We start from the raw sequence: 17220 nt of genomic DNA, 5'->3' as shown, positions 1-17220 counted from the left end.
TTGGCCCTGTCAACACTGGTTCTCCACTTGCGAAGTAACTCCCTGCTCTCCATGTGTCAGTATATAATGCCTGCATCTGTAACTTTCACTCTATGCATCCGAAGAAGTGAGGTTTTTACCCACAAAAGCTTATGCCCAAATAAATCTGTTAGTCTTTAAGGTGCCACCAGACTCCTTGTTGTTTAAGGGTGTAAGACATTATGTACAGTCCAGTTAATGCTGGAGCCAGCGTGTTATATTTATCTGCAATAGATAATTTTGTATTTACTAGCTTGAAAACTGGTTTTCATTGTTTATTATTTCAGTTTTTTTAAAAACTGACAAATCATCCATACTGGTGGTATTTCACTATCCATTCAGGGGGAAAAAATTCTAAAAAACTGTTTAAAAAAGAGACTGATTTGTTCCAGCTTCCAAACTTTCCTCCTTGTTAGTCAGTGCAATGAGCTGTTATGGGAATTCTAATCTTTACAATACTTGCTCCAGTTCTCATGGCAGTTTTCCACTCTATTACTTTCTTTTTCTTCCTGTCATTCTTAGCTTTCTATTTTTTCAATCCCGGTTTGTGAAGGGTGTGTACTCAGAAGGGCTTCCTTCAGTTCCCAGTCCCCTGAAAGCATGAGAAATTGCCCAGTGAGCCAATTCTCACAGCAAGGTATAAAAATAGTAGTAAAGGAAAGGTTACACAATGCTAGAGTTGCAACAGTTTGTATTAATGGTTAGTTTTCAAAGCTGTGTTTTGAAAAACATTTTTAAAGCTTTATCACTTCCGTATATTTTTCTCTCCCAAATCTATTCTAGCAGCAGGAATCAGCTTTACTGATACTTGAAGAATTGCACCAAAACATAAGGAGCTGAGGGATGAAGTCACGCAAAGCCAGGGAGAGACCTACTCAATGTCCAATCCCACTTTTTTGACGGGTAGAAATGATTGCCTGAAAGATGTATTTATGATCATTTCTAAATAGATGCCTTTGCAATTACTATTTAATATGTGGCTTAAATGGGAGATTTGTTCCTTTTGAATTCAGCCTTACTTTCACTACCTCACTGCTCTGTCTCTGCAACAGGACAAGGTACTTAGTACTTGGTACTTAGGACCTCTGTGATCTCTTTCATACCAGAATAGATCATTTTTTTAAATGTAATTTGTTTCTTTTTTTCCCTTAAAAAGCAGGCTACTCTATTATATCTCAGTGATGCAAACAGGTAAGCACATGAGTCAAGTCAATGGGATTACTTGCATGAATAAAGTTACTCATGTGCTTAAATGTTTGCATGATTGGGACCTTAAACAATACATTTCTCTGGTTACCTCATCTACTAATTAAAGGCAATAAATACCCTCCTTAGTTGCCTTCGTTAATTTAAAAAGCTTATTCATATGCTAAAATTCTTTAGTGTTGCATTATGATTGCTTCTGTTTTCCTAATGATGTGCTTGACTTTTTAGACACATTAAATTGTTACAGAATTGCAGCGATGTATGGTACACAGATCATTTGCAAGACAATCCAATAACTAGATACTACTAATAGTTTAATTGCCTTTATAATGAAATGGTTGTGACAAGCCACAGAGAAGAGTGTTCAATTTGGATTAAAATCACAAGCGAGGATTAAATATGGAATGAGAATTTTGTTCCCCATTTGTTATCAAGGGGATTTTCCAGAGCAAAAGGTCAAGTGAAAGTATACATTAATGTATTCTAGGCAGGGCTGGCCGAATGGCCTAATGTAGAAGCGTTGTCACTTTTGTAGAGCGCTTGAGGTTTCACGTGTTTAGAAGAGCCTCCTGTTGTTGGGGTTTTTTTGTTTTTTTTTTCTCTCTCTAGCAAAAAAAGGTGATTTATTTTAAACATATCCTGTTTGGAAACAAGCTCTCTTCCCTTGTGGTTCCACATTACATCTTGCCCTCATGCTGCAGCCTTTACGTGGAGCAAACGTCCATAACTTAGACGTAAAGGGGACATAATCTTTTAATTTTTCCTCAGTCATTGACACAGTAGCACCTGATGAAGGGAGCAGGTGATGCTTTCAGTGGCACAAGCTGCCTAATGAATTCAGAGGCCTCTTTTCAGATGGTCATCTACCAGTGAGGAAATCTAATCTCATTAGCCACCTAGGAAGGCCCTTGTTCCAGTACTGAAATGAGACCATTTATATAGTCAAATGGAAATCAACCAAGAATAAGAACATATGTTTATTCTCATGCATTTTGGTGATGATACTAGTCATGGTATTCAGCTAAATAAATGCTAGGACATGACTACCCCCAACAGGTGCTAAGATACCGTGTGATGAGGGCCCATATAAAAACCTGGGTATGGAGAATGTGGTCACCTCTGGAGGAGACTTACATATGGCACCATTAGCTTAACCCCCTTGCCTCTGATTGCAATTCAGACTCTTACTGTGACATTTTTAGCACACTTGTTTCTATTTTGGAGAGGGTATCTACAGGCTTATGACATGCTAGTTATCATGTGAGATTGAATGAACCTGTTGGTCCTTTTGTCTATATCAGGGGTGCTCAAACTGGGGGTCATGAGGTTATTACATGGGGGGTTGTGAGCTGTCAGCCTCCACCCCAAACCCTGCTTTGCCTCCAGCATTTATAATGGGGTTAAATATATTTTAAAAGTGTTTAATTGATAAGGGGGTTGCACTCAGAGGCTTGCTATGTGAAAGGGGTCACCAGTACAAAAGTTTGAGAACCACTGATCTATATCTAACTTCCTTTAACAATTGCACTGCTGATCTTTACTACTATGTGCTGCACTGAGCTCAGTGGACTTCATGGCATCCTTCTTGTTTCAATGGGATTACAGAGCCAATAAAGTAGTATACAAGAATGAAGGTGAACAAATGTGACTACTTATGTAAGCTGTTGTATTTTTAAAAATTGGTACATATTTAAAAGATGTTGATCCTTTATCTGATTGAACTAATAATATCAGCAAGAGAAACTCACAAAATACAACATATCTACTCAGAGAGAGACAAGCTGGGCAGAATTAGCAAGCTTCCTACTTTTAAACCAAAGTTCAGATGGAACAAAGATTTTGGAATTCCCTTTAGGAAACTATCACAAATCAGTGAGAGAGTCACAAGTACAGATTCAAAAGAGGGAATAAAACTGCTGTTAGCTTATTATGCAATGTAAAGCATTTTGAAGCGAGCTCGAGTGAGATGCTCATTGTCTAATAGCAGTGTAGGTTCACATGGTTCTGCTGAGAGAAAGCATTCAGCTTCTGGGTACTACTACTGTTGACAGGTTTCAGAGCGGTAGCCATGTTAGTCTGTATCAATAAAAACAATGAGGAGTCCTTGTGGCACCTTAGAGACTTGTATTTGGGCATAAGCTTTCGTGGGACATCTGATGAAGTGGGTTATATCCCATGAAAGCTTATGCCCAAATACATTTGTTAGTCTCTAAGGTGCCACAAGGACTTCTTGTTGTTTTTACTGTTTAGTCCATCCACAAAGCACTAGCTAATTGGCCTTCCAAGTCATATTGGTGTCTATTGCATGGCTTCTCCCCCACTTCCTGATGATTTGCTGGCGCACCGACAGTCTCTCTTAGGCAGATTTTTTTATTATTTTTTTTGGTCCAAACTTAAAACAGCTCCTCAGCTCACCCTTTACATTTTAGGCTCTGACTGCTTCCTGCAGCTTCCGACCTCTGACTCACTGGGCCTCCTGCCTCCCATCCCCTCAGGTGCCCTCTTTTGAAGCCTAATCTGGGTCAGTTGATGGGATGCAGGTGCACTGGCCCCGGTTCCTCTTACAAGGCAAGTGTCACCCGGTGACATACTGATATCAGCAAGTTCAACAGCCCTTCCTGACCCCATTGTACTACCTGTCCCTTCTTTCCCTACCCCAAGAGCCTTTAATGCTGTTCTTGGTGCAAACACAGATCTTGGAAAGAGCCTCTGCCACCTCCACCTTCTCGATCTCAGACACCTCCTTTTCCAGGGTGGTTTTGTTCAGGGCCTTCTCAAGTAGGATCAGTTCCTTTCTCAGACTGGATTTCTTCACTTCCAGCTACTCCTGCTGTTTGTAGCCTCGCTCTATCTCCTTCTGCACACAGTGTTCTAAAGGTGGTTGCACCAGAGCCATATACGCACAGCACTGCCACCTCCCTGAGCCATGATGTGATGCCTCTTGTATGCAGCCAGTAGAGTATGGCTTTTCTTTTTTGTGAAGTCAGGTCCTGCTCAGGCTTGGATCCCATTTCCTGTCTATTTTCACCCTTATTGTGTCTTGGCATTTGTGGGGGGAAGTGAAAAATGACTTCTCCAGTCTAAACTGGGGGTGAATTTTAGCATGGCAGACTACAATGACCAAAGATTGTTTGACTGGCACCCTCAGTTTACCTAAGAGGAAGTAGAATTTGTGTAGTGGCAGTTGGGTTCCGTACAGATTGAAAGGGTAGATTTTTTTTTTTGTCTACTGACTCACTACCACTTCCTGTAGCACTTGATTGTATTTTCTTTGGCAATCTCCTAGCTAAGTGCTGACCATGCCCAGACCTGCTTAGGTTACCAGATTGTGACCTGAGGTGGTTGGGCTGCAGGCTGTCTACCCTAGTCTGTATTGAGTGAAGTGCACAGCATACACTGATAGTCTATCAGCCATTCATTCCAGCACATTGTAATTTATGCTGATTTTTAAACTGCATCCCTTTTAACATACAGATTTTTCTCTCATGTTCTTGTTTTAACAGGAGTCTCCCCAGGACAGCGCAATCACTCGGGACATCAATCGCACGTTCCCAGCTCATGATTACTTTAAGGATACCGGGGGAGATGGCCAGGACTCCTTGTACAAAATATGCAAGGTATTTTATAACCTCGTGTGTGGTGTTCTTGGTCAACATACAGTTTTTATGTTTACAACAGTTATGTTGGATTTCAATTGGTCATGTTTCCCCTTTGCTTATTTTTTCTGTAAGCTCAGTTGAATTGAAAAGTTGCCAGAGTGCAAAGGTTGTTTTGGCCAATACAAAATAACTTCAGTTTAATCCAGTTCCTAGGGTCCACAACACTACAACCACCCTCATATGCTGCTGGTATTCGCATTCTTGATGGCCATCTCAGCAGTGAGGCCAGGACTGAATGGGGACAGAAACTTAAAACCCAGGGCATGTTGGATGGGTCATGTGGGGAAAGCATATGTCACACACACAGTCTCTCTCTCTCTCTCTCTCTCTCTCTCTCTCACACACACACACTCAAATTATGCAGGAGTGAACCTAGTGCAGATCTTGTTGTATTGTCCTCTTCAAAGGAGAGGTCTCCATGTCTGATTTAGATCCGCCCCTGTGAATCATGTTGTCATTGAAAACAATGTTTATAGGGAATTATGCAAATAGAAATAAATGGCAATTTCTTCATTGGTTCAACTTTCTACAAATTTTTCACGGCTAGTTTTGAAACTGAAGTGGAGGCACCACAACACGAGCAAACTAAGCCGAGAGATCGATTGTCCCTTTATTTCTGTGTAGTGTCTCGCTCTGCTCCTGCTGAGAGACATGATGCTTTATGTGGCCAGGTGCCCACACTTCAGAGAGAAACAACGACCAAGAATCTCATAAATGAGCTCACTGGGTTGGAACCTTTTTCATCTTGTCTGTCTATTCTGTGATAAAATGTTTGGCGTTTTAGTTTCAGTGGGATACAAAAAAACTAAACCAAAGTACAGTTGAGTTGTTAGAACCTGTAGTCTCTGCTGAAGAAAGGAATATAAAGGAAGGGGTTGGAGCTGCAGGTGAAGGTTAAGTGCCTCAGCAGAATAGTCTAGAGGGGCCTAGCTCTGGCATATTAGGGAGGCTGCTGATCAGGGGTATTGTGTGGGGCTAGAGCTGCACGGTGGGAAGCTTGACCTGCGTGTGCCTGTCTGTGGCCAGTGCTATTAGACACTAGGTTTTTATAGGATCACTGGGCAACACACTAAACAGAGGAAGGTGCAGCAAAGTGTGAAGCATAAAGAGCTCACCGTTTTTAGAGGGACACCTAGTTTTTATTCCTCACAAAACCTTTAGAAATCCTAGATCTGTTCAGTTATGCAAATATTTCTGCACAGTTTTGATATTTTATTTCTATTGATATCAGAACACTGTGCAAATGGGGATGGCCTCATTTCTGTCCATCACATCTACAGATTGAGATACAACCCTAAACAATGCTAAATTAAAGTGTTTCTTTAGAATATGTCCTCAGAATACAACAGATGATCTTGTGGAATTTTCATAAGAGCTACCGTAGTCTAATAGAGAGCAAAGATCTTGCAGAAGATCTAAGTATCTGTAATGCTGAAAATAATTATGCATCTCTCATTAGCATTATAAACCAGCAAGCACACATTTTAAGTGCTCATTAAAATGCAGAAGATAATTATCAGGTAAAAATGACTGTGTTCTGTTTGATCCAATTACCTTGTTTGACCAGAGTGTATCAAGCTTTCAGCACTCTGATTCTGCATTTAGAAATTCTTCATGTGTTCTATCCCTCAGGAGACATTTCTGCATTTTGAAGCTTAAATTCCTGGCACATAGTTTTTCATTTAGGATATAATTTAAAGACGATGAGCTTTGCACAGGGGACTGTCCTGGGCAGAAGGAAATGCTTGTGCATTTCTTGCGTATAATTACAGTAATACTAAAATCAAACACTTGGTAACCAGTTAAAAGATTTTTCTGTACCACGATACCCTGCATAAACCCAGTAATTTGAAATAACACCCCAAAATCTCAAATTTTGCTGTAAACATGCTTTGGAAACATAATTCTTTGGTTACTTCTGTTTGATCTTGATGGTTTATCCAGTATATTTTGCGGCAGTAACATACCGGTGAGATCACTCTTAGGCTAGCATAGGAACTGGACTGATACCCATTGCACCCTTTCCATGACTTCAGATTCATTGTGAAATTGTTCTCCTGTTCCTTGGTGGTGATCGTTTTCCATGTGATCTTTATTTTGGAAGCAGACTAAGGTGCTCAAAATGATCCTCACCCAAACACTCTCTTTAGTCTTGTACCTTTCAGTATCTCTCTTCTCAGCAGCAAGTCTGTTTTATTACATTAATTTTATCCACGTTAGGTCCAGCTGGATTGTGTACAGAATATCGGCAGCTGTTTCAGCAGCTCTCCTTTTTCAATTGGGGTTTCAGATGTGCCCTTGTCTGTTGGCAGCTCCTTTCTATATGTGACTGCCTAGGATGTTGACCTGGTATCATGGGCAAGAGGAGTTCTTGCCATTGTAATGCTGTCATTTTAGAGCGTAATCATCTTATGCTGCAACAAAGGCAAAGCAGGATTGTAAAAGGACCCCTCCCCAACAGATAGTTATTCTTATACCATAGACCCATCAAATAATGAACTAAAGGTTAAGTGGGGAAAATATTTAATGATTCTTGATTGGCAAATAAAAGTCAATCCCTGGGCTAAAGGATATGAAAATGTATTTGGGTCCAAATTTGACTGGAATCAGGACTATCTAGAGGCTAGCATGGGGCATAAGAAGAGATAAGTGGGGACTAGATGATCATGATAATCCCTTCTGATCTTAAAGTATATGAGACTTCTCCATGAGTGGGTTGTCAGCCAACAAAATTGTTGCATGCTATAATTGCAAGGCCAAATACTGTCTACATATGTATGCACCCTATTCCCACTGCAGTCAGTTGGAGCCATGTATTTGTAGCCAAGGGAAGAACTCTGTAACCTTGAGGAACATCATGTGCCAACATGTTGCACTTAGGAAATGGAGGGTAAATCTATTCTGTAAAAAGCAACAGAGGGTCAGAAGAAGTGAGGTTCTTACCCATGAAAGCTTATGCTCCCAATACTTCTGTTAGTCTTAAAGGTGCCACAGGACCCTCTGTTGCTTTTTACAGATTCAGACTAACACGGCTACCCCTCTGATACTTGACACTATTCTGTAAAGTTCACTTGCACAGTTAGATATCTTTCTTCCTTGCCTTACTTTTCTTAGAGACCTGTGGCAGTTTGAGAATAATTTAAAGAGGAGAATCCCCAAACAGGGCCTTGATTTGTCCATAAAAGCCACTACTTCACACATCCCCATTTGAGATGATCATGTTACTGGATCCAAAGGTGGGATGGCACTACGTACTGTGTTGATCTAAAATATTTTAGAATTGCTATCTAATGATGAGTTTGCATTGTCTCCAGCACACTAATGGTAGAGGGTATTCTACGCATTTGAGATTTGATACAGACTAAAATGTTCAAATTTTAAAATGACTTGAAGATGAGCTGTGTATGGCTCGAAAGCTTGTCTCTCTCACCAACAGAAGTTGGTCCAATAAAAGATATTGCCTCACCCACCATGTCTCTAATATCCTGGGACTGATATGGCTACAACTACACTGCATACAGAATGTTTCCATGGCATTCCTATACAATATGAAATCCCACTTGCTTGCTTGCCATTTTTTCTTGCATAGGGCCCATAATGAAAATTAATGGGTCATTTTTTGTGTGTACTCCCTGAGGCTACTGAAGAAATTTTAGGCTAATCCAAAGGTTTTCAAACTTTTTCATAGTACAGGCTGCCTTTTAATAGAGAGGTAGCTCTCCTTCCTCACTTGTGTTCATGTGATTCATAAGCTCCTGACATCCTGATTACAACTACAGCAATTGTTGCTCTGTAAAAGTAATCTTAGGAAAGTGATTTTGTGTACTTTAAGAAGCCCTCAGAGTGAGTTAGCAGCTGAAAATGGTCCAGCACCATGCGACCAACCAGGTCTCTGCTGGCCATCAACAATTGCTCTCCAGACAACAGTTTTTTCTTTGGATTAATCATTGTGCAGTAACATAGCAGCTAAACCATATCCTGGAATCACAGTCCAGTCATGACTGAAGGTATACACTTCAGTACTTAACTTTTTCCTCATGCAGTTCTGCTCTATGGAGAGTGTACATCTTAAAATATTGATTCTCTTTTCAGGCCTATTCCGTCTATGATGAAGAGATTGGCTATTGCCAAGGCCAGTCATTTCTTGCCGCTGTGCTGCTTCTGCATGTAAGTCTCTCCCCCCCCCCCCCCTCCCATTTATTGTAAGCCTCAGACAAAACAATGCTCCAATTTATCCAGAAGAACTCATTTCAAATTCACTCATATTCGTGCCATAGCAAGTCCCCTGCTTATTTACTCAAGTGCTTGTTTGTCCATAATTATGACTTTGGGGGAAAGAGAAGCATGTTCCTTTTAAAGTTCACTGCAGCATCGATAATGAGTTTGTGGTCAGTGTTCACTTCATTTTGCTTCTGGTTCTAGCTTCCTTTCCACCGCAAGCTGTCTTAAGCTCAGATCAGACTCTCTTGCTTTGTTTATGCAAAGTAGGCTGTCTGGATAGAAATGACTTTAGGGTTTAGGCCACCTATGAACTCCTTGTAAAGGTACCCATGGGCGGGGGGAGGGCATCTCTGATTCAATGTAAGCTTAGAAGAGCTTTTATTGGTATTGATCATAAGGTCAAACCGGGGTTGCCATGGCTTTTGGATTAAACAGGAACATATTCTGCAGCATGTTAGTAGTGTGTGAGTTTATTAACTCTTAGTGGTTTGAACATTGCTATGTGTTTATTCTGGGCCTTGTTTTTTGTGGTTTAGATGTTAGTCAATGACCCAAGATTAAAATAGATTGAGTCTCAAATGTATTATTTTTCAATTATTAGCATTGGGTAAATTTGTGCTTAGTGTAGTGATCCCTTATCTATCTAGGTATTGAGTGGTCTGAATTTACGAAAGCTGCTGCTATCTGTTTTACACTTCAAGTACATCTGAGTAGAAAGTTTTGAGACTTGCTCATGTTTGTGTGAAACATCTCATCTTATGTGAAAAAATGTACACATTTCTGCAGCTACATGCTATTTTTAGATCAATATTTTTGAAGTGTGTCTGCTTTTTGTCATAAGTCCATATTTGAAACTGCAGTTCCTAAGCCCTGTAGGATTTTGTGATATTCTCCCCCTGCCCCCCGCAGCCAATTTTGAGTGATTGCTGCTACCATGCAGAACTAAATATAAAGATTTTTGTGCGTCTCTCTCCAACTGACAGTATGTATGGTTTTCAGAGTAATATTTTCCCCTAATTCTGTGAAGTTTAGGAGAATACAGAAACATATTATAAACTACACTCTTTATAAACAGAAGTCAGATGGACTGATAGTATCTAACTGTAATGCTTTGATTCTCTGTAACCTGTATAATAAAACTGATGGAGAAATTAATTCTTCAGCACTGTTCTGAACCCAACCAGCAGTAAAGGTTTATTCTTGCTGCTAGTAAGGGGACCGAACTCTGCTCACTAATAGATATGCTTTCTTTTAGCTGCCAAAATGCTGTCGGCCTACCTTTTTGGCACCCATTGGATTAAGGAGACTCATAGAGACAAGAACAGACCATTCATACATTTTCTTAGAGCTCATTCTTTAATGTTAGTTGTTTCTTCTTAGAATGAGCTCTGTTAAACTGAAGGCTGCAACTTAAAAATCTCAGTTTTTGTTTCTCTCTCACTTTTTGAGCCTCCTGAAAGGCAGTCTTTGGAGTGTGATTATTAGGGGCTGTGATGGAATTCATGTTACCTTGTCTTATTGGAAAAGGTACTGCTGTGTACACCCTGCAGTCCCTGAGCAATAAAGGGAAATGTAGTTTCTGCAAGTCCCTCACTGCCAGTATGGGAACATCTCTGAAAAGTTTTCAGAGTTCACTGACTGCATCTGTGGATGAATAATAGAGCACTTGAGTTAGATATTTTGACCTTTACAGGAACAAGTAATTGACCTGAAGAGTCAGTTCTTTACTGCTGTGGAAAGAACAGAACTGCTTTATGATGCCAAGGAAGGATGTATAAATACTGACAAGTAATGATGTTTCTGTCTCCAACTGCTGGCAGAATGGGGAGAGCGAAGTGTCCCAAAACGGTGTAGAGAGCTGCCAAATCTGAACTTTGGCTAGTAGTAACCGACTATCTCCCTTTTTAATCAGTTTGAATAAAAGACCATCAAATGAAGTAACAGCATTTTTAAAAAGTAGAAATAAAAATTGCTACTGTGCGTTTAGCATCTTGTAGTAATACTGTAAAAGTACAGGTCATATCTTAACTGTGTTAGCTGACTACACTGAGGAACTGGACGGGTTGGGCTCACAATCTATAGGAGTATAATTTGATTCTGAAGTCATTGACCAGATTTGGGACAGCTACTGCATGAAATAGAACCCTTGGGGATCTTTAAGGTTGAATTGTATGTTTCTAAATTGAGGAACTAAGAGAGAATTTGTCACACCTAGCAGGTGTAAGATACCGTTTCTAAATCCAGTTGTTATGATGTGTGCAATTATCCTTATCCGTTATGAAAAACAGTTGGTATCTTGATGGTAAGAGCAAGATGAAGGAAGGAAATAGAATAATATAAAAATGTCAACAAGATTTATTCTCTTTGACAGATGCCTGAAGAGCAGGCGTTCAGTGTTCTGGTCAAAATCATGTTTGACTATGGACTCAGGGAACTTTTCAAACAAAACTTTGAAGATTTGCACTGCAAGTTTTATCAGTTGGAGCGCCTCATGCAGGTAAGTGTCCAGATTGCTTTGAGGTGAACAGGTCAGATTTAGTTGCTTGAGAGCAGCATTTTATCACAAGTGAATAGTTTTTGCACATTCTTCTTATACCCTTGATTGAGATAGAGGACAGCTGTGCACCAACATTGTTCCAGAGAAAGAACTTCCTTTAGCATGATTATTCCAGTTGCAACTTGTAAAATGCCATAGGATAGCATTAAATATTTCTTCTGCTGTACCATTCTCTTGTAGATTGGAGAATTATAAGCATGATATAAACAGCTGCTTTTAAATCCAAATTAATGAGTGTGTTTTTTTTTTGTTTTGTTTTGTTTTTTTAAAGGAGTGCATTCCTGATCTCTACAACCACTTTCTAGACATCAGCCTTGAAGCCCACATGTATGCCTCCCAGTGGTTTCTAACCCTATTCACTGCAAAGTTCCCCCTCTACATGGTCTTCCATATTATTGACTTGCTATTATGTGAGGTATGTATTACACGTACAATTATACAACTTTGTACCTGCAGCAACTCCTGATGGACTCTTCCTATCAAGTCTAGCTTGATTGCATTCTTTGTTCACGTCTGTTTTTTGAGTGCTGGACAACTGAGGCTTGAAGTACAATTTCCCATATGAAAATGTAAACTGTTACATAAAAACTGTTCTGCAGCAATGGATGTGTTTTTTCAGCATTTTTTGGATGTTCTATCATAGAATTAAAGTCGATGGCATTTTTTGGTTTTAGATTGAAGTCTTCTATTTCTTAGAGCATCATTATGTCTTTTGTCATTCTATACATCAGTTACAGGCTAAAGAGGTTAATTTTGTGCATGTAATCTCTTAACAGTTGTAAACCCTATATAAAAAGAACACAGTGTTATGGAGGAAATAATTTTATGTTTCTAGTTTTTTAGATCTAACAAGTAACTTTTTTTTGTTTTTGTTGCCACTTTTATGTGTAAATACCATGTAATGATAGACAATTTTAGGGCATCCCTAGAGTACTGAAGTACTCTGCATTTACAGCCTGACTCTGCTAATTTTCACTTTGGTAATCTCATAGGCCTGATAACTCTCCCTCCAAAGAAACTGAGGTCTCATTCAATTTCTCAGCATATATTTAATAGCAAAATTCTTTGTAGTGAAATCATGTATTAAGAAGACTTAGTTGTTTTTTATAACAGTATAGTTAGCAGTATGTTAGGAAGTAATTTAAGTAAAATCTAAACTACCCTTGTAAACATGAATGAATACAGCACATTTTGCAATGCAGTGCCCTTGGGGTTTTTTAATCATTTGTTTGCTTACTTGCTGACTACTAAAATGCATGATTTCTCAGTGGATCTCCTAGTTATTAGCGTGAAATAGTAAAGTTCTGCTCTATTTCTTTTGTTTAAAGATTGATGCATTCATAAATCTCCTGGTCAGTGTTTTGCTCCCTATGTAGCTATGTTTCTCTGGAACCTGCTGCTTGCTTTGCCTAGATGCTAGTGTAATAAAAAGCAACAGATGGCAGAAAAGTGATCTCTGCATGTTGAGCTAAGATATCCTGTAAAGCGGAAGTAGATTCTACTTCTGAATATAAGGGACACTTAAATAAATAATCAGTTATTTTAATAAACCGATTTCAGTTCAGTTAATGAGTAGCCGAATAATTAGAATAGGGCCGTCTTCAAGAGCTAGTCATTTTTTCTCCATAGCAAGAATTTCCCAGATTTTTGAAAGTAAGAGAGTTAATCAGATGTGAAATCCAGAGCACCACTGTAACACAGCGCTAGCTCTACTGCTAACAGAAGTGATAGAAGCAAGTTTAGTCTTAATTTGTTGCTGTTAAAGTCGAAACTCAAAGACATAAGGGATGGAGAGAAAACCAAGCCCTTAACCAGTAATGTCAATAAAAGTCTAGAATATGGGAGATAGAGCTGCCAGATCCTCTAGTATTGAACTGTGAGTAAGTTCCCCCTTTTATATAATCTGGAATAAGAGAGGATCCATAAAAGATGTGGGATTGAATAATGAGGTGGGAAGGACAAATTGAAATCATGCACACATGCTTAAACTGTTGGCCAGAATATTGCATGCCCCCTGTGCATAACTGATATTTTCATTTTCCAATCTTCAGTAGCTGTAATCTTTTTTTTATGCTGTAGCTATTTTTGCGGGGGTGGGAGAGAAGTGTACGGGGACTGACTTTCTCAGTCATCACATCTTTACCTTCCTTTCCCACCTGAGGAATTATAAATTTTTTCCAATATCAGAAAAGGGTCTAAGAAAAAATGTCCCTTGCCCCTTAGGATGAAGTAGCTAAATGAGCAGTGTTAACAAAAGGGAACTTTATATTTCTTTGTATACTATTCATTATGGCAAAGGGAGTATTGACACAACTCCATGTTATATGAAGATAGTCAGCGTCTTACTGGCTATTAATTTACAGCAGCTTTTGGTGGGACCTGTAGCTTTGTTGTTGGTTACTATTTTATGTTGCTAAATGCATGAATTACGTTGCCCTGAGCTCCCCACAATCCACTGGACTATGTAGTTTTCCTAAAAGGATCTTTTAATATTAGACTGGACATAAAGGCAAAGGAAGTTTGGAAGAATTCTTTTCTCCATCAGGCAAAGGGAAGCTTAGTGAGGAGAGGCTGCAGTGTGTGTTTGAGGCAGTTCCTTTTGCTATCTGCAAAGTTCCAGGCACGGGATTTTTGCCTTATTGTGAGTTTACTCTCCGGGGCTTTGATCTGATGAAGCTACTGCTTATATTTTTATGCTACATTCCCATTTTCATAGGAAAAAGTAAAAATATATAACTTTAAGGTGTGGGAACAAAGTAATAGCAAGGCTTGTAAATATTGAAAACGCTGACTTATTTCTATTTTTCTTTCCTTTCTCTCTTTAGGGAATAAGTGTTATTTTTAATGTTGCATTGGGATTATTAAAAGTGAGTATCCAACTTTAACATTGTTTCATTTAATACATCACCATGTACTGGCTGTGTTACAAAAATACTATAATCAAAAATCTTCCTGTATTATTATTGTTGTTGCTGTCTGGCATGCACTGCCTCTGCTGCTGTGCCATGTGTGGAAAATGTCCTATTGTGCAAGTGGAAACACGTGTTGCTATTTTAAGAAGGTTAAAAGATACTTTCTCGTGAGCTTAAGAAAATAGCGGTTTCATTTTATTAGCATCTGTTATTGAAGCTATTTTTCAAAATCCGCTTTGCAAATATTGTTTCCTTTCTGCATGTTTCTAGACTACCAAGGATGACCTGTTATTGACGGACTTTGAAGGGGCTTTAAAGTTCTTCCGTGTACAGCTGCCCAAGAGATATCGGTCAGAGGAAAATGCAAAAAAGCTGATGGAGTTAGCTTGCAATATGAAGGTAAACATGTGAGGCCAGCAAGTTGTTCTCAGCATTTGTCTATCCCGTATATATTGGCAGGGAGTTCACATAACTTTGTGATTTATCTACCTCTAGATGCTTTGCAATGAAACAAATAGAGCTTAAGTGACTAAAAACACTCCAATAAAGTTTAAAATCTGCGTAAAACTACACATATTGCATATGCAGAAAAGCATTTATTTGCTCAAGTCTTTCTCCAATGATTTCTGCTAAATGGCCAGCAGTCTCTCTCCTGGAGACAACTGGGAACAACACACTTGAAACAAAGTAAACAGTGCCGAGGCAGAAAATATGGTCCTTTTGAAGGGAACAGAGCTATATTTAATTGTATACTACAGCAAGGAGCTCATTAAAAATGCATTGATAGGTACTATAAATTCTGTATATCTACTTGGGAGGCAAACGGAAGATGACCTTGCATTTAAAATTTCCCAAATTAATCAAGGTTGGCAAGTGATCCTGAAGCTTATATGTTCCTAATGTTGATTTTGTTTGTTTGTTTGTTTGTTTGTTGCTTCTGTTAAAAATTCTCTAAGTTGAGTACTTGACTGTTTTAAACCTGAGACTCTGCAGTGGGCTGTAGCAGGTTAATGGGAGGGCAGTTGTACACCGTAAGCATTGATTTATGCTCTTCTGTACTCTGAAGAAGGTCTCCTCTATAATGAAATTAACCTAAGCAGAACTGTGTGTGGCGCTGTCTGCAGAAACTGCTGCACCTGCATTGCAGCTAGTTGGAAACTCTTGAATAATGTAGAAAGCTTTGTTTTTCCATGAGCAGCCCAAGTGGGAGGTTCACAGTATCACTCTTCATTTGGGGACTGTTAACTGAATGTATAAGACAGGGGTCGGCAGCCTTTCAGAAGTGCTGGGCCGAGTCTTCATTTATTCACTCTCATTTAAGGTTTCGCGTGCCAGTCATAATTTTAACATTTTTAGAAGGTCTCTTTCTATAAGTCTATAATATATAACTAGGGTTACCATATTTCAGCAAGCAAAAAAGAGGACGGGAGGACAGCATGGCTACAGTAGCTCGGTATGCTGCTAGAGTCTAAGCATAGCTTTAATAGTATGTAAACATTCCTGGGCATTTGGGTTTTCCAGAGCTCTTTGCTCCACTTTTGCTCGCTCCACTGCAGGGTCTCTACATAGACCTCAAAATGGCAGTTAACGGGTTTGTACTCCGTTCTGATCCAAAACCTGTGTAAGAAAAGGGAAATAAGCAGGATGAAGATGACCCAGTCTTGGCTGATTACAGACAGCATTGATATTAAATATGCATCTGGCTAATATCGTGTGCAACACTTGCATTGCCAAGAGTGCATTCACACATTTTACCTTTCACTTTTCACAGCAGGAACTTCGTTCGTTTTCCCCTTCCCACTGCTGCCTAGGCTCCCTTTGTTTCAAGTGCACCATGAACTAATGGCACAGCATATATAATGTACTATATAGGGAAGCCAGATGCAATTTGCATTGAAAGGGTTAACAGAATATGGAAGGCTGCTGGAGAGAATGCAGGTTGCAACACTGGGCTCTGAGCAAAAGCCCAATGCTTGCAGCTCTCACCCCGATGCACACTTTTTTTTTTATTTGAATGCTGCATGTAATTGGTTCAACTTAAAATATAAGCCTATTGCTGTCACACACAAAACAAAAAATCTCTTGCTTTTTACCTGAAAATGCTTTTGAACAGAAAAGGCCCTGATGTCAAGCTGAATCATTTATAGGAAGGGAAAAGTAGCCTGGCTGAGGCATTGTGATTACAACAGCATTCTGTTGAAAAGGAGGTCAGCTAATGATGAGCATGAAGTAATGCTAGATTCTTAAGGTCACACTTCATTGTTATAGTGAAATGTAAAAAGAGCCACTGCTACCTTCCTTGGCCCAGAAAAACTAGAATTTGGGATTCCTGCCTCCTCTGTGTCTCACAATGCAAATTCCAAGATTTCTCCTGCCGTTCCACTCGCACCGTTCCCACTGGGGCTGTATATTGGTGATCATCACAAAAAGAACCTTGTGATCACCCAGTAACTCGTATCTAGAGCTAAGATTGGTTCTGATACACTCAAAAGTGTGGTGAGTTGAATACATTGGTGGGTGCTTATTTCCTTCCTTCTCAATGTTTAACATTCTCACTAATGTGAGATTCAGCATGTAAAAGCCAGGACATGTTTCAATAAGTCCTTATGTAGTGAAACAAACTACTTATTAAGATTTTAACCCTTTC

The 17220-nt window shown here is 39.3% G+C and overlaps 1 protein-coding gene across 2 annotated transcripts in view; it reads left to right on the top strand.

Annotated features, from left to right (window-relative positions):
* RABGAP1 (RAB GTPase activating protein 1) overlaps positions 1-17220 on the top strand; it is a 108056-nt gene that overhangs the window by 75712 nt on the left and 15124 nt on the right. For both annotated transcript variants that reach the window (XM_065418647.1, XM_065418648.1), the window contains 6 exons: positions 4728-4841; positions 8976-9050; positions 11476-11601; positions 11933-12076; positions 14487-14528; positions 14844-14972. In XM_065418647.1, coding sequence (XP_065274719.1) covers positions 4728-4841; positions 8976-9050; positions 11476-11601; positions 11933-12076; positions 14487-14528; positions 14844-14972 — 630 coding nt within the window. The remainder of the gene's footprint in view (positions 1-4727; positions 4842-8975; positions 9051-11475; positions 11602-11932; positions 12077-14486; positions 14529-14843; positions 14973-17220) is intronic.

This window comes from Emys orbicularis, chromosome 18, assembly GCF_028017835.1.
Source record: "Emys orbicularis isolate rEmyOrb1 chromosome 18, rEmyOrb1.hap1, whole genome shotgun sequence".
Taxonomy (NCBI): domain Eukaryota; kingdom Metazoa; phylum Chordata; order Testudines; family Emydidae; genus Emys; species Emys orbicularis.
This window is presented reverse-complemented; position numbering and strand designations above follow the sequence as displayed.